Source organism: Prionailurus viverrinus, chromosome A3, assembly GCF_022837055.1.
Source record: "Prionailurus viverrinus isolate Anna chromosome A3, UM_Priviv_1.0, whole genome shotgun sequence".
Classification (NCBI taxonomy): Eukaryota; Metazoa; Chordata; class Mammalia; order Carnivora; family Felidae; genus Prionailurus; species Prionailurus viverrinus.
The window spans coordinates 22,620,272-22,638,351 of record NC_062563.1 but is presented as its reverse complement, the minus strand read 5'-3'; the positions used below and the strand labels follow the sequence as shown (position 1 = coordinate 22,638,351).

Sequence of the window (18,080 nt, the reverse complement as noted above, 5' to 3'; positions counted from 1 at the left end):
TAGCAGCTTCCTGCTGTTGTCTCACTATCCTCTGCTCATTTAGCTCTGCCAAAGCTTCTGTATCTTGTCTCCACTATTAAATTTGTCAAACTACTCTGGATCTGACTTGATAGAGCTACTAAAAGTGGCCATTTAATTGCCACGATACTCCTATCTGGAAGATCTTATAGTACAAGGCCAACATTATTTGCCTTCAAATTCATCTCTATTTCTACCAAGGATCCTTATTTCTACCCATTCTAGTTTCGACTCTAGTGAATTTTATAACTACAAACTTGAATGTCACTCTCGTGCTTAAAACACTTCAATGGCTTCCATTGCTCTTGGCCCACAAGACTATGCAAGATCCCATGGACCCCTCCCTGAATGTACTATGTTCTTGATCATCTTCTGGCCTCCCCCCTTCACCCCCTTTACCCAGGTGACTCCTCATCCATCCTTCAGGTCTCACCTTCTAAATCCTTCTTAAAATAAGCTTTTACCAACCAACCAAGTGTGGCTTAAATCCTTCTTCTTTTGGCTCATCTAAGACTCTGTACACACTGTGCCCCATCCCAAAGCACTTACCACACCACTGTAAATGTTATTTCCTGGTGCGTCTATTAACACAGTCTGATCCGTGGAACTATGTCTGTCTTAGATACTGTTCCATCTCTGCTACCTAACATAGGACCTAGCGAAAATCCTCATTCAAGGAATGAATGTATCTAGTGTTAAAGTAGTTATCGCCACATGGCTGAACTTCAATAGCTTTTGGTCTCTCTAATTCTAGTCTCTCCTAGTTCCAATCCATCTGCTGCTGGAGTTTTCTTCCTTAATGTTTATTTATTTTTGAGAGAGAGAGAGAGAGAGAGAGAGAGAGAGAGAGAGAGAGAGAGAGAATGTGTGTGTGTGTGTGTGTGTGTGCGCGCGTGTGTGTGCGTGTGTGTGTGTGTGTGTATGTGAGTGAGCAGGAGAGGGGCAGAGAGATGGAGAAAGAGAATCCCAAGCAGACTCCATGGGGTCACCACAGAGCCCCACCCCAGGGCTTGAACTCACGAAACATGAGATCATGACTTGAGCTGAAACCAAGAGTCAGATGCTTAACTGACTGAGCCACCCAGGTGCCCCTAAAGATTTTTTAAATTATTTAATTAAGATGTTTATTATTTTTTTTTGAGAGACAGAAAGAGAGAGTGTGAGCATGCGAGAGGGGTGGGTAGAAAGAGAGGGAGACAGAGAATCCCAAGCAGGCTCCATGCTGTCAGTGCAGAGCCTGACGTGGGGCTCAAACCCATGAACCTGAGATCATGACCTGAGCCAATATCAAGAGATGGATGCTCAACCGACAGAGCCAGCCAGGTGCCCCTAAAGATTTTATTTTTAAGTAATTTCTACACCCAATGTGGGGCTTGAACTCATGACCAACTGACCAACTGACCAGCTTGAACTCACACTCCACCAACTGAGCCAGCCGGGCGCCCCTAAATGACTATCATTTTTTTTTTAATTTTTTTTAACGTTTTATTTATTTTTGAGACAGAGAGAGACAGAGCATGAACGGGGGAGGGGCAGAGAAAGACGGAGACACAGAATCGGAAGCAGGCTCCAGGCTCTGAGCCATCAGCCCAGAGCCCGACGCGGGGCTCGAACTCACGGACCGCGAGATCGTGACCTGAGCTGAAGTCGGACGCTTAACCGACTGAGCCACCCAGGTGCCCCAATGACTATCATTTAAATGAGAACTTTTCAGAGGAAAGTAAGGATCTCTTTAGGTTATTAATTTAAAACAGGAAATTGTGCAAAGTACGTGAACAACAAACTACGTACCTGTGGCTTGGTGAAGTTTCTGATTAAGCACCAATGAACAAAGTACTGGTGTGCAGCAAACAAGCTCTTTGCATCAGTCTTCTTGCAGTATACGCGAATTAGCTGCTCTGCAAACCTCTCTGGCAAAAGCTCTGAAACCTTTTCAAAGAACAAAAGATTTCACTGTCATCTTGAATTCACACATTGAAGAGAGCTCAGCTGTTCCTAAGCTTCATTCTTTTTTTTTTTTTTTTTTAACATTTTAAGTAAACTGCACCCAACGTGGGGTTTGAACTCATGACCCCAAGATCAAGAGTCGCACACTCCAGGGGCGCCTGGGTAGCTCAGTCGGTTAAGCATCCGGCTTCAGTTCAGGTCATGATCTCCCAGTTCATGAGTTCGAGCCCTGTGTCGAGCTCTGTGCTGACAGCTCAGAGCCTGGAGCCTGTTTCAGATTCTGCGTCTCCCTCTTTCTCTGCCCTCTCCCACTCACATTGTCTCTGTTTGTTTCAAAAATAAATAAACATTAAAAACTTAAAAACAAAAAAAAAGAAAAAGAAAAAAAAAGAGTCGCACACTCCAATGACCGAGCAAATCAGGCACCTCAACCTAAGCTCCATTTTTCATGTTATATTAAAAACACCACAGGGGCGCCTGGGTGGCTCAGTCGGTTAAGCGGCCGGCTTCGGCTCAGGTCATGATCTCGCAGTCCGTGGGTTCGAGCCCCGCGTTGGGCTCTGTGCTGACAGCTCAGAGCCTGGAGCCTGTTTCAGATTCTGTGTCTCCCTCTGTCTCTGACCCTCCCCTGTTCATGCTCCCTCTCTCTGTCTCAAAAATAAATAAATGTTAAAAAAAAAAAATTAAAAAAAACAAACAAACAAAACAACAACAACAAAAAAACACCACATTGTTTTGCTGTCTTATCCCAACTGTCATCCAAAGAAAAGAATTGAAGATAGTTGTCATATTGCAAAATGTCCCACAATTTTATATTATTAAGACTAAAAAAAGTTTGTATTATGTAATTATACATAGATCAGATTCTCATTAGAAGATATGCAAATAAACACATTTAACTTACATGATGTCAACCATACAACACTCCTTTCCCATCAGACTTATTTTATTTTATTTTTTTAATAATTTTTTTTTTCAAGGTTTATTTATTTTTGGGACAGAGAGAGACAGAGCATGAACGGGCGAGAGGCAGAGAGCGAGGGAGACACAGAATCGGAAGCAGGCTCCAGGCTCTGAGCCATCAGCCCAGAGCCCGACGCGGGGCTCGAACTCACGGACCGCGAGATCATGACCTGGCTGAAGTTGGACGCTTAACCGACTGCGCCACCCAGGCGCCCTCCCATCAGACTTATAACCTAGCCACCAAACCAAAAACAGTGCTTTCATCTATGTTTAGCAAACAGGAAAAACTGGCTGTTAAGATGATTTACACAAAAATCAGATATACTTTAATTTCAAAAATAATTTTTTTTACTGTATACATTGACTTTAGGACCTAACCTGCATGTAAAATGCAGACATATCATAAATTTGCCAAATGCCACCACAGTATATTTATTTTGCCCAAGTAGTTACCTGATCTTTAGTAATCCTGACTGCTTTGCTGAGGTCACTCTTACAATAGAAGCGAACATGATCAATAGGATTCTTGTCTTCCATTCCATAATCCATGTTGATAACCTTAATAAAAGGAATACATTAGTAATCACTCACAGAACAATGAGAATTGAATTCAAGGTTGTAGGAGCGTCACAAAAAACGAAGCAGAGCTCTCTGGAGGTTCAGAAGTAAGAGCACTAATAAGGTGGCTCATAGTGGAATGAAAATAACTCTGGTGCATGTGCCGTAGGGATGTGGTCTTGAAATCTGAGTGGGGTGGGGGAGATATTTGTGTTTTCAACATAAGGGGGGTATAAAGTCTGTACCCACTATGTGATAGCCACTATGGTACTACAGATTCAAGGAAACTCCATACAATCCCAACCCCACAGCACCATGTGGCCTAGACTGAGGTTGAACAAATGATTATAAATGTAATTATTGGGGCACCTGGGTGACTCAGTCGGTTAAGCCTCTGACTTTGACTCAGGTCATGATCTCAGTTCATGGGTTTGAGCCCAGCGTCAAGGTGTGCTGACAGCTCAGAGCCTGAAGCCTGCTTCAGATTCAGTGTCTCCCTCTCTCTCTCTGCCTCTCACGCACACGTGCTCCCTCTCTCTCTCAAAAATAAACATTAAAAAAAATTTTTTTAAGTAATTATCAAACTACATTTGTTACAAGAGCTACCAAGGAAAAGCAAAGGGTGCTGTCAAACTTTGTAACCGGGGAGCCTTGTGGTCTGGGGCTTTGGGGAATGACTAGCAGTGTTTCCTGGGAAAGTCACAGGAATGAACCAGGTCTAGGTAGAAAAGAAAAGAATTCCAGGCAGAAGAAAAAGCTCTGAGGCAGACAGGACTGAAACGGTGAGCTGGGTTAAGTACACTGAAGTCACTGTTGATCTTGGAAGAATAGTTCTAGTATGGTGATGGCGACACACAAAATGTTTAGGAGTAAATGAGAAGTAAAAAAGAGAAGACAGGGCGGGTGCCTGGGTGGCTCAGTCGGTTAAGCATCCGACTTTGGCTCAGGTCAGGACCTCGCGGTTCATGAGTTCGAGCACCGAGTCAGGCTCTGTGCTGACGGCTTGGAGCCTGGAGCCGGCTTCAGATTCTGTATCTACCAACCTCCACTTGCCCCCCTGCCCCGCTCCTCCTGTGCTCACTCTGTCTCTCTCAAAAATAATACATAAATGTTAAAAAAATTAAAAAAAAAAAAAAAAGGAGAAGACAACTCTTAGAAGCTTGGCTGTTAAAAAGATGCAAGAAAGAAGAATATGGAGAGGAATATGGTACCTGGGAAAGGTAAAAGGGGGGTACTTTTCAAGGAGTTTGACAGGGGTGAAGGTGCAGTTTGTTTGTTTTTTAAGTTTGTTTATCATTTGAGAGACGTGTAGGCACACACAAGTTGGGGAGGGGCACAGAGAAAAGGAGAGAAAGAGAGAGAATCCCAAGCAGGCTCAATGCAGAGCCCAACGTGGGGCTTGATCCCACAAACCATGAGATCATGACCTAAGCTGAAATCAAGAGTTGGACGCTCAACTGACTGAGCCACCCAGGTGCCCCTGTTTGTTGTTTTCTCAAGATGAAAGTCTGTTTAACTGCTGATGGGAAAGTCAAAGAGACAGGAGAGAATGGATACTGTAAGGCTCCACAGAAGCGCTAAGACGAATGGCTCTATTGCCCAATGTGGCAGTCACTAGTCATAGGTGGATTTTTAATTTAAAGTCATCAACATTAAATACAATAAAAAATTTAGTTATTTAGTTGAGGTAGTCACGTTTCAAGTGCTGAACCTGTGGCTAGTGGCTACCAAAATGGACAGCACAGTTATAGCCTGACACAGGGTTTGAACCCACAAACCGTGAAATCTTGACCTGAGCCTAAGTTGGATGCTTAACCAACTGAGCCACTGAGGCGCCCCCTTCCAAACTTTCTTTTCTTTTTTTTTTTTTTTAATTTTTTTTTTCAATGTTTTATTTATTTTTGAGACAGAGAGAGACAGAGCATGAACGGGGGAGTGGCAGAGAGAGAGGGAGACACAGAATCGGAAACAGGCTCCAGGCTCTGAGCCATCAGCCCAGAGCCTGACTCAGGGCTCGAACTCACGGACCGCGAGATCGTGACCTGGCTGAAGTCGGACGCTTAACCGACTGCACCACCCAGGCGCCCCTCCAAACTTTCTTTAATGAACATGTGCTGCTTTTATAATGGAAGTAGGGAGGCTTTATCTGAAAAAAAAAAAAATCTTTACTTAGTATATTTTTGGGCTAACTACTTACATCCACTATGAAGTCTTCAGCCTTTAGTTCAGTTTCTATCAAGATGTCCTTAGGTTTAGAATCAGCGAGATCTTCTGGAAGGCTTTTATAATTTTCCTAGAAAAGACAAGACTCCTTACATTAGAACCCCCGTTTTTCATCATTAGTGTTTGTGCCACAAAAGGTTCCCTCTCTAAAAACGGCACTTTACTAGGAAGAGTGGGTAGAGATACCCCTAACAAATACAGAGCTTCCGGCTTATGCCATCCTTCAAACATATCACAATAGAGTGATTCTCATAACAAAACTTCCACATTAAAAAAAAAAAATGTGGCATTGACTTAACAGGAGGAAAGTGTTATGAGGCAGGGTGTGGTAATCAGTGTGGCTCATGTTACTGGCTTTCTGGCAAACAGAAAAACCTTCCATCAGCAGGAGATGAAAACAGATATGGATATCTGGCATGCACCATCTGGGAGAACCTGATATAATGTGAAAGAAGAAATTAGTAAACAGCAGGTCCTTCGCTTCTCAGAGAAGCTCATGTAGATGCCTTATTTTGAGGCCCCATTCATTTTCTTGCCTTTAGATCTAGCCAAAATTTGGGGCACCCCCTCTCACTTCTGGGATGAGAGAATAAAGGTTTAGACTAAGACAGACTTGGGTTCAAATCCTAGCTCACTAACTGTGCTTCTGTAGGCAAGTTGTTTAATCTCTCCCAAGCTTCAGTTCCTTCATCTACAGGACCAAAGAACACGTTATTGATGAGATTAAGTGAAAATGAATGTAGAGGGCTTAGAACAGAGTCATGATATTGTGATGGGTTAATGGCTTCCTTTTGGAGGTTTCCTCTCTTGGAAGAGAGACATCTTTCACTATTAACCACTCAACTTACCTTTTCAATTTTTGTTGTTCCTTTTGGTTTAGTCTCACCCACATACTTGTATAGATTACGGCATTCAATTTTTTTTAAAATCTCTCGTGCTGCATTCAGTTTGGGATCAGAAGAATATAAAATCTCCAGGAAAATGTTATCTGCCAATTTGATAAAATTTCAGTTATGTTAAGATGGGGACAAAAAAGGTTTAAAGACTCATACACCGCTGTACTTCTGAAAGGATTTTAAGTGGACATTTACAAATGTAAGCACAGTATAACATTTAATGTCTTGGATTTGCTTTAAGATAATCTAGTGCATGGGAAAGGGCATATAGAGATGGCTTAAGGTTGGGTGATGGGTAAATAGGGGTGTATTAATTTGTTGTTATGCTTTATTTTCTTAAAGAGAATGATACTTAAGTAATTATAAAGTTATGTCTGAAATCTACTTCAAAAACAGACCAGTATTTTATGGGAGTGGGTGGATGGAGGGGATGAAGCAAAATTGCCATGTTAGTAATTGTTGCAGCCAAGTGATGGGTACATGGAATTTTGTATGTTTCATAAGAAAAAGCTTTTTAAAGTTCCATGATGAAAGTAGAAGGTAGTTGTTTTTAAGATTTTATTTTTTAAGATTTTTTTTTTAAGTTTATTTATTTTGAGGGGCACCTGGGTGGCTTAGTCGGTTAAGCCTTCAACTTCGGCTCAGGTCATGATCTCCCAGTTTGTGAGTTCGAGCCCCACATCAGGCTGTGTGCTGACAGCTCAGAGCCTGGAGCTTGATTCTGTGTCTCCCTCTCTCTCTGCACCTTCCCTACTCATGCTCTGTTTCTCTCTCTCTCTCAAAAATAAATAAACATTAAAAAAAATTGTTTTTAAATAAAAAAATAAATTTAACATTCTATTATTCCAATTTAATTAAGATATTTTGGGGTAGAGGGGCTGCATTGGAAGGGAGGGAAGGGATAAGGTCCACTTATTTCCTAGGAATATTAAGGGAGAAAGACTAAAGTAAGAAAACGGTTCCCTAAGGCAGTGGTCATATGACATTTGCTATGTTTAAGACAGCCAACATCTAGGTAAGCTGAAACATATATAGGCATTTTAATTTTAATTTTATTTTAAAGTTTATTTATTTTGAGAGAGACAGTATGAGCAGGGGAGGGTCAGAGAAAGGGAGAGAGAGAATCCCCAAGCAAGCAGGCTCTGGGCTATCAGTGCAGAGCCCAACTTGGAGCTCAATCCCAAGAACTGTAAGATCACGACCCGAGCTGAAATCAAGAGTTGGATGCTTAACCAACTGAGCCACTGAGGCACCCCTATAGGAATTTTTATAGGAATTTATAAGTAGGAATTTAGGAAGCAGAGAGGACAAATTATGACATATTCATAAAAGGAACTACTACTTGACAATAAAAAGGAATAAACTACTGATGCATGCAATCTAGATGAATCTCAGACACATAACACTGGATAAAAGGAGCCCTACAGAGATGAGTACACCTGCCTGATTGCATTTATGTAAAAGTCTAGAACAGGGCGCCAGGCTGGCTCAGTTGGAAGAGCATGCGACTCTTTTTTTTTTTAATGTTTATTTAGTTTTTTGAGAGAGACAGAGTGTGAGCCAGGGGAGGGGCAGAGAGAGAAGGAGACACAGAATCTGAAACAGGCTCAGCTCAGAGCCTGACACGGGGCTCAAACTCACAAACTGTGAGATCACGACCTGAGCTGAAGTTGGACGCTCAACCGACTGAGCTACCCAGGTGCCCTGAGGATGTGACTCTTGATCGCAGGGTCATGAATTTGAGCCCCATGTTGGGTGTAGAGATTACTAAAAATCAATAAACTTAAAAAAAAAAAAGTCTAGACAGGCAAATAGTGGTTGTTTCTAGGGGTGAGGTGAGGGCAAGAACTGACTGGGATGAAGCATGAGGGAATTTCCTAAGGAGAAGATAATGTTCTGTATCTTGCATGTGTCAAAACATTAGCAAATGTACATAAAATGTGTGCATTTATACGAATTGTGTGTGCATTTTACATCAGAAGAAAAAAATCTATATATTATTGTTGAACTTTAATCTTCATGCTAAAGGAGTTAGGGTAAAATGTACTGATCACTGCAATTTACTTAAAAATGCATCAAAACTGGGATGCCTGGGTGGCTCAGTCAGTCCGACTCTTGATTTCAGCTCAGGTCATGATCCCAGGGTTATGGGATTGATGCTCACATTGGGCTCTGCACTGATCATGGAGCCTGCTTAAGATTCTTTCTTTCTCTCTCTCTCTCTCTCTCTCTCCGCCCCTCTTCCCAGCTCATACTCTCTCAAAAAGGAAAGAAAAGAAAAGAAAAGAAAAGAAAAGAAAAGAGAAAAAAAAAAAGGAAGAAAATGCATCAAAATTCAGATGGGTTAACAGACAGGATGGTAAGTGACAGACAAGTCATAGAGCAAGTTCAGTAAATGCTAGAACTGTACCGGTGTGGTGAGTGTACAAATGTTCACTGTAAAATTCTTCCAACATTGCTGCAGGTTTCAACACTTCCCAGTAACATGTGGAAAAACATTCTTAAAAATTAAAAAACAGGGGCGCCTGGGTGGTTCAGTCGGTTAAGCGTCCGATTTTGGCTCAGGTCATGATCTCGCAGGTCATGATCTCGCAGTTCATGAGCTCGAGCCCCACATCAGGCTCTCTGCTGTCAGCATGGAGCCCACTTCAGATCCTCTGTTCCTTCTCTGCCCCTCCCCAGCTGTGCTTGCTCTCTCTCTCTCTCTCTCATAAATAAAATAAACATTAAAAAAATTAAAAAACAAGAAGTGGAGACTTTTAGATAAAGTGAGTTGACTTTTGGAAAAGCAACAAAGGTAAGGAAGGCTCACATGGTCCTATTCCTTCCAGGTTATGTAGTTAAGGCCAGTAAAGATTTTATGACTTCTCAAAATAATATGCAAGAAAGATAAGATTCTGGGTCTCAAATGATGAAAGCTGGAAAATCCATATGCTTATTCTACCATACTCTTGGCAGATAAAGCACAAAAATGTGACCTAATATTTTGTATAGGATTTTTGACATTAATACAATATCCAAGGGTATAACCAGTGGACTCATCCCATTGAACAGGGTAAAAGCTAGTTTGGGTATTATAGAACCTTCAGAGTGAGAGAGAGCTATGTATAGTCATGTAGTAAAACCACATTAGGGGGCGCCTGGGTGGCTCAGTTGATTAAGCATCATCACTGCTGTCAGTGTGGAGCCCGCTTTGGATCCTCTGTCTCCCACCCCCCTCAAAAATAAATAAACCTAAAAAAAAAAAAAAAAAAAAAGACCAAGGGCGCCTGGGTGGCTGGGTGAAGCACCTGGCTTCAGCTCAGGTCATGATCTTGCAGTTTGTGGGTTCAAGCCCTGCATCAGGCTCTGTGCTGACAGCTTAGAGCCTGGAGCCTGCATCGGAATCTGTCTCTGTCTCTGTCTCTGTCTCTCTCTCTCTGCTTCCTCTCTGCTTGTACTCTCTCTCTCAAAAATAAATAAATGTTAAAAAAATTAAAAAAACAAAGATCACATTAAACTGTATACTTTATGGTTTGTCACTTAACCCAAAAGTGTGTAAAACCCTGAATTCATTTCTTTTCATCAAAAGAAAGTTGAAATGTAATATAATGTTACAGGATAAATTGTTAGAACTAGCTTCTGATGATGAAGACTGAAGATTTTTTTTTTTAACGTTTATTTTTGAGAGACAGAGACAGAGTGTGAGCAGGAGAGGGGCAAAGAGAGAGGGAGACACAGAATCCGAAGCAGGCTCCAGGCTCTGAGCTGTCAGCATAGAGCCCCATGTGGGGCTAGAACTCACGAACTGTGAGATGACCTGAGCTGAAGTCAGAGGCTTAACTACCTGAGCCACCCAGGCACCCCACTGAAGATGACTTTTTAAATACAGCATCACCTGCTTCGTTATGAACAAAAGTTAAAATATCCCCAGCTTGCTCAAACTGTTATGTAATCTCTTCTTCCATTCCTATCAACATAACAATGGGAGACTAGTATCTGCTATGATGTTTTTAAAACAACACAGAAACAATTTAGATACACATCATCCCTTGTGAGTGAAAGTGTCATCAATCCAATCTAGATTAATTAACCAGTAGGAAAATCACTTATTACATTATAAACTTTATTTTTTTTTTATTTAAAAAAAAAATTTTTTTTTCAACGTTTATTTATTTTTGGGACAGAGAGAGACAGAGCATGAACGGGGGAGGGGCAGAGAGAGAGAGAGACACAGAATCAGAAACAGGCTCCAGGCTCTGAGCCATCAGCCCAGAGCCTGACGTGGGGCTCAAACTCACGGACCGCGAGATCGTGACCTGGCTGAAGTCGGACGCTTAACCAACTGCGCCACCCAGGCGCCCCACATTATAAACTTTGAATATTGTTGTACACAACGTTCTGAGTGTGCACAAAGATATGTAATATGAGGAATCACTATTTAACTTCTAATTTTTGATTTACCTATGTTTGAAAAGTGACTAAAAAGTTCTAAGTCTAAAAGGGACTCTATATCACCTACATGTCTATTTTTAAAGAATAGTATGTATTCTATAATATAGTATAGTACACTATAATACATATAGTTTTTATTATTAAAATTTTTGTTTCTTTTGGTCGTAGTTACTGAAATGTATGTTAAGTCTGTTAAACTCAATATGAAATATTTGGGCTCATATTTTGTATGTCCTTCCCACCCCCATATCATTCTCCTAGTAATCCGTTTTTATTGTTTTACAAGGGTATCAATCTGTGAGTTGTTGGGCATGGAGAATGTTGGTTCTTCAAGACAGTTTGAGAGGCACCGGTGTGAGTCTTGTTCTGGCAATGTGCTGCAGACAGAACCCAGCAGTAGCATCACACACAGGAAGCTCATGTAAAGTGATCTCGGCTGCCTTAGCCCACTCAGCTTGGGTTGTTTTTGCTCATTTAAAAAACCTTCAGCCTTTCCACCGATTCTCTACAAGCTATGTGACTGCTTTCTAACTTTCTTTTTAAACAGAGTCAGTTTCATGATCCGCCACGAAGAACTCCAACTTCTGTGGTCTACTTTTGCTTTGCTCATCTTTATGGCTCAGTCAGCACTTTCCCACATTAAAGAACGAGCTGCAACACCTTCACCTCTCCCTTCTCACCCTAAGCTGCAGGTTTTGCCTGTGTTGAAACGTGGCAAAATGCTCTTGGTATTCTGTGTTTTATAACAAAAGTAACGTTAAAAGCAAGTCAGTTTTTTAGTCTGGTATCAGTCCAGCCGTATTTTAAGTTAAATAACAGTGAATACTGGGTACTTAAGTGCCAAGTACTACCTACCAGGTGTTATGCCTCATTTAAATACTATAACAAAACTATATGCTGGGTATCAATAGCCCAATTTATAGATGAGGAAACTAAGGTTCGAGAGGTTAAATGATTTTATCAAGGTGATACAGTTAGTACCAAGCAGAGACAAAACTCAAATCCAAAAGTATACAATCACTAGAGAAGCTAAATACATTGGTATGTTTGGAAAATAACACATCTGCAATCCAGGCACAGCTTTCACTTTATGTGAGATGGACTTCCTGTGTTACCGTCTAGCTCTTACCTGTGAGCTTAGTGAAGGCATCCATGTCATCAATTGCCGTAGAAATGTGATACTTTTTTCCTTCAGCACCTACAATTTCTATGTAGGGGTCTGCTTTGAGGAAAGCATCTGTAATCCTAAAGATCATTTCATAAAAATTTATGCTTATGAGAAAATTTGAGTATTTGGTTAATGCCATGCTTAAAGTTAAGGAAACCTTTCTACTTCAGAGAAGTAAAACCCTGAGACACGATGTTCTAAAGACAACTGTGTTTTTTTTTTTTTAAACAAACAGATAAAAAAAGACAACTGTTTTTTGATCATACATAAATACACAAATAAGTGCATGGGGATTCGTCAGCTACCATGTTTACTGTGATCCAAGCATTATGGTAGGGCTTTAGATACATTATCTTATTTAATCTTTCCAACAAGAAGATAGATGTAATCAGCCTCAATTTTACTGATGCAGAAATTAAGTAATTTTCATTTAATCAAGTTAGGAAGAAGCCATACCAGGGTTTGAAACTAGCTGAATTAAAAACAAATAAAAACTTCTTATCAAAGTAACAACCATACAAATAGATGAATGTGTTCTAACTAGTCTGCTCATGTCAATTTAAAACTATTTAGAGATATGGAATTAACTCACATCCTACTTCTGAGAATTCCTCATGGGTCTTTGAGTCACACAGAGATGTATGGCTATACTTCTTTCTGTACTTGGCTGAACTTTTCTGCTATGGTTCTCACTGGGCCAAGGAGAAGAGGTCAAATTCCTGTTGGTCTTACTATCTGCTACTAATTTTGACAAATAATTGACAGGGTAAGGACGGGCATTAATCTTAATTCTTGAAATTAACTTGTCATTAACTTCAGAATGTCAATTATTCACGTCCCATCTCTCACCTTGATGACTAGTATCCGGCACATAAGTAACTACCTGTGAGGAGGTCTAAGGCCTGCTGACATTGCCTCTTCATGTCTCGCTGAAGCCAACTCTTCCACGCTTCATCTATCCCCTTTATCTATTCTCCTCCTCTTCCTCCAAATAAGTTTTTACTTTGTGCTCGTTTTTGTTGTGTTTAAGGGAACCATTTTAGATTTATTCACTTAAAATTTACTTGAATTCCTAGAAATCTCAACTTGACCCAAGAATGATACTCTAGCAAAGCATCATGAAGAAATTTTATAGGGAAATAGCACTAGAATTTCTTACATTGTATCAATGATGTTGCCAACTTTGTGTTGATAAGCTCTGCGGTGCAAAGAGGTACGGGTATGGAACATGTCATACAGATTCCCAACCTCCTGCAGAAAAACATGAAATAAATATTAATGTAGGTTCAGGTTATGTTACCCTTGTTAGTAGATAAGTCCATAGGATAAGGAAAAGGGATGGTGACAGATGGACAAGAAGGCTATGCATAAGGACTACCTCATTAAAATCCCTGAGCCCACCCATTAAAAAATACAAGGTAGTTTGCAACTTTTGGTTTGCAACTTTTCTTCTTAGTAAACCAAAATCTATTGTTTTAAGTCTGTGGCAGGTTCTGTTTTAGGCATATTCAATATATTTTTTTAATCTCAACAAGTCTAGAAAATTAGGCATTCTTCTTTATATATTCTTTATTCTCAAGAGAAAGACTTTCTGTAGTACAATACCATACTACATTTTAGCTACATGACCCTCATCTAGCAGAGACCTAATGATTTAGTATTTTACCTATTATGAAACACTAACATATATCACTAACTATGGTTAAGGATGAGACTTGAGCCAAACTTTCTAGGCTGAAACTTCAGTTCCGCCTTTTATTAATTGTATGTCTTCTTTGCTTCAATTTGCTCACCTGTTAAGCGGGATAATAATAGTATCTATTTCATACTGTTGTGAGAGTTGAGTTAATCTACCCAAAGCACCTAAAAACAGTGCCTCGCACAATACTTAATAAATGTCTGTTGTAACTTTGTTATTATTTAACAATGCAGTAGCAGTGAAAAGAACTTTAAGACACTTAACAAGTGCTAAGCATTAAGTAAAGAGACTGATCATTTACCAAGTTCTGATTTTTCCGAATTATTGAATGATTACTTCTAGATTTCAAACTATGAACTACACCTTCTTTGTTGTTTCCTCTGATCTAGCTTACCTTATCTCTAGTACAAATACGCTTCCTATCATCTACTTCACAAACACGGGCAAATTTGATAAAGCGCTGGTAATCAAAATTATTTTGGATTCCAAGATGATGGCAGTCCCTAGAAAGATTCCAAAGCAGAGAGATGAAATTTGTCAACAAGAAAACTGTACCTTAAGTATCAACACTAAATGTATATAACAATATTTTATTTTATTCATTTATTTAAATAAAATTTGTATATATTTAAAGGATATGAGGATTTTAACCAATTTTTCTGAAGTGTTCAGTGCATACCTGGCAAAATAATCCCATTTGTCCACATCAATGCCATTTCTTTTATTGGCCACTATCTCATAAAGGAAGCTTTTCTCTTTAGGACGCCCTTTGTATGGCCACTGGAAGACAAGAAAACTCACCAAAAGTTTTAGGATATGAACGAAATCTATTTACAAGCAAAGCAACTGTGTTAATCTAAAAATTATAAACAGAGGGGCGCCTGGGTGGCTCAGTCGGTTGAGCATCCAACTTTGGCTCAGGTCATGATCTCACAGTTTGTGAGTTCGAGCCGTGCATCAGGCTCTGTGTTGACAGCTCAGAGCCTGGAGCCTGCTTCAAATTCTGTGTCTCCTTCTCCTTCTGCTCCCCCCGGCTCACACACACACTCTCTCTCAAAAATAAATAAACATAAAAAATTTAAAAATAAAATAAAAATCATAAACAGACACGTGAATGGGAATGTGAGATAAGTCAAAAAGTTCCACTCTTTCCTTCTTCCACCTAATTGCTAAACTAGTAAAAAAAGGAAAAGAAATGCTAAAGTATATGACATCCTGTTAATACCAAGCCTTGTGCCATTGAAAGGATTCTAACTCTATTACACTTCCCATAACCAATAAACTTTCTTCTTTTCTTGGTTTACAAGTTTCTTTAAAATTTAAGATCTGGGGCCCCTGAGTGGCTCAGTCAGTTAAGCATCGACTTTGGCTCAGGTTATGATCTTGTGATTCGTGAGTTTGAGCCCCACATCGGGCTCTGTGATGACAGCTCAGAGCCTGGAGCCTGCTTCAGATTTTGTGTCTCCCTCTTTCTCTGCCCCTCCCCTACTTGCACTCTGTCTCTCTCTCTCTCAAAAATAAACATTAAAAAAAATATTACAATACAAGATCTGATTATGAATTAGTAAGAATGCTCTTCATATGCTAATGCTTGAATTCATGCATGGAAATAGTATCTTTCAAAGTAGTTGCACATCTAGTCAAAATGATATGTATTGTTCAAAGAATTTTTGAAGCTCCTATATTTTGGAAATAGAATATTTGCTTCAAAATCCAGATTTTTTGGCAGGGGTTGGGGGGTGAGGGGATGGTGCACATGGGTGGCTCAGTTGGTTAAGCTTCCGACTTCAGCTCAGGTCATGATCTCACAGTTCATGGGTTTCAGCCTCGTGTTGGGTTCTGTGCTGACAGCTCAAAGCCTGGAACCCACTTGGGATTCTGTGTCTCCCTTTCTCTCTGCCACAATGCAGGGCTTGAGCCCATGACCCTGAGATCAAGACCTGAGCTGAGATCAAAAGTCGGATGCTTAACCAACTGAGCCACCCGGGTGCATCTAGCTCTTTATCTTATAAGTAGATTGATATATATTCAAGGCAAAAATTTTTTAAAACCCAAAGGCAAACTATTTTTCAACTTTTAAATTAAAACAAACAAACAAAAACAAAAACAGATTTTCCTTTGAACTATTCAACTTTTTTTCTAGGTCTTCATATATCTAAGTATTTCAGATATGCTATTTTTTTTAATTGATTTATTTTATTTTTTTCTCTTCTTTTAAAATTTTCTTCTATGAGCCCTGCCCTCTCCCATCCCTCCTCCCTCCTTCCCACTCCTGCACAGCTCTCCCTAAAGCACTCAAATATGTTAACTCTTTTAAAAATGATCTTATTTTGGGGGGGCACCTGGGTGGCTCAGTCGGTTGGGTGCCTGACTCTTGATTTTGGCTCATGTCATGATCTCACAGTCATGAAATCAAGCCCTGTGTTGAGCTCTGCACTAGGCATGGAGCCTGCTTAAGATTCTCTCTCTCCCTCTGTTCCTCCCCTGCTCGTGTATAAGCTCTCTCTCTTAAAGAAAAATTAAATTAAATTAAATTAAATTAAATTAAATTAAATTAAATTAAATTAAATTAAATTAAAATTTGGGGCGCCTAGATGGTTCAGTCAGTCAAGCATCTGACTTCGGCTCAGGTCATGATCTCGCAGTCTGTGAGTTCGAGCCTCATGGCAGGCTCTGTGCTGACAGCTCAGAGCCTGGAGCCTGCTTCAGAATCTGTGTCTCCCTCTCTCTCTGCCCATCCCATGTGGATTTTCTGTCTCTCAAAAGTGAACAAGCATTTGAAAAAAATTTTTTAATTAAATTAAATTAAAAAATTTATTTTATTTTTAAATAATCTTTATGCCCAACATGAGGCTTGAACTCACAACCCCGAGATTACCACTCATGTACTCTGCCGACTGAGCCAGCCAGATGCCCCAAACATGTTAATTTTAATGGAGAAACAGGACATGCCCTTTTACATTTTTCAAACAATGTTACTTCAGGCTTCTATATAGAATACTACATATATATTCATCAAAAAACATTTACATATGTATTTTAATTTGGGAGGTAATTTCTAAAGAACGGTTAAGAGATGAAAAAAATAGATAAGCCTTTTTATTTTTTTTGCACTAAACAGTAGAAATACATAATGTATGTTATCATTTAGTCCCTCTAAAATAGCCAAATATCTCTCTTCAAATAGCTCTGAAGGATATAAAAAAAAAAAGAGCTCTGAAGGAAACTAGAAAAGACTAGATGGAAAACACAGTCAATTCAAATTAAGTTGTAAACAAACTTACCAAAGAATCTTTGATTGGTGATTCAAGTGGTCCTGTAATTTGTTCCTTGATAAAGCAAATATCTTCTTCAGGGATGAGACCGTAATGTTCCATGACAGCTTTGAGTCCATTAGAATTAACTAGGTGCTCAAACATCTTCACTGAGCCCTGTTCATGCTAGGAAAAGTCAGCACAATATGATCTGTTATAGACTCTAGTCCATCGGGGACCCCAAATAATTCAAATTATTCTTGATTCCAGGTAATTCAGAGATAAGGTTCCAATGCACGTTAATTATCTAGTTCCCAACTGCCATCTTACAGATATTTTTAAAAACCTGTTAAATTTGTCTGTAAACAAATAAACCTTTTACATATCATGTTCATTATCTCATAAATATATTTAATGAGATATATAATTTATAGTGCAGAAATATTGTATAGTACAGTACAAAAGAATATTACCCAGTCATACAGATGGGATCTTGCTTTAATGAATATCACTATAAAATTCAGTTCTATTGTTTCATCAGGCTTGGAACATTTGAAGTTACAAATTCTGTTAGCACTTCCATCTGATGGTGAGAAGGAGTAACTGCAAACTTGCCACTTAAGAACAAAAGTGTTTAGAGTTCTAAAGTCAAGATCTAGGGGGGGAATCTCAAATTGGCCTCTTTTTACTCATCTGTCTGCTCACTCATTCATAATTGTAAACATCAAATGATCCCCTGAAGATACTGGCACCATCACAGGTCTTACTAAAACCCGACTCAATATGAAAACAAAACCCTGAATGGTCCTGTAACTATTTTTTTTAAGTGAATCAAGATACATATTGGGGCGCCTGGGTGGCGCAGTCGGTTAAGCGTCCGACTTCAGCCAGGTCACGATCTCGCGGTCTGTGAGTTCGAG

The 18,080-nt window shown here is 39.7% G+C and overlaps 1 protein-coding gene across 8 annotated transcripts in view; it reads right to left on the bottom strand.

Moving 5' to 3' along the window:
• The window catches only part of SAMHD1 (SAM and HD domain containing deoxynucleoside triphosphate triphosphohydrolase 1), a 57,808-nt gene that overhangs the window by 12,481 nt on the left and 27,247 nt on the right, over positions 1-18,080 (bottom strand). For all 8 annotated transcript variants that reach the window (XR_007150815.1, XR_007150814.1, XR_007150817.1 and 5 more), the window contains exons 7-15: positions 17,191-17,346; positions 14,586-14,686; positions 14,301-14,409; positions 13,367-13,458; positions 12,169-12,284; positions 6,558-6,697; positions 5,684-5,779; positions 3,382-3,486; positions 1,810-1,947 (exon numbers count right to left, since the gene is read on the bottom strand). Coding sequence is in view for 3 of the 8 variants with exons in the window: in XM_047852241.1 (XP_047708197.1) it covers positions 1,810-1,947; positions 3,382-3,486; positions 5,684-5,779; positions 6,558-6,697; positions 12,169-12,284; positions 13,367-13,458; positions 14,301-14,409; positions 14,586-14,686; positions 17,191-17,346 (1,053 nt within the window). In the remaining 5 variants the exon portion in view is untranslated. The remainder of the gene's footprint in view (positions 1-1,809; positions 1,948-3,381; positions 3,487-5,683; positions 5,780-6,557; positions 6,698-12,168; positions 12,285-13,366; positions 13,459-14,300; positions 14,410-14,585; positions 14,687-17,190; positions 17,347-18,080) is intronic.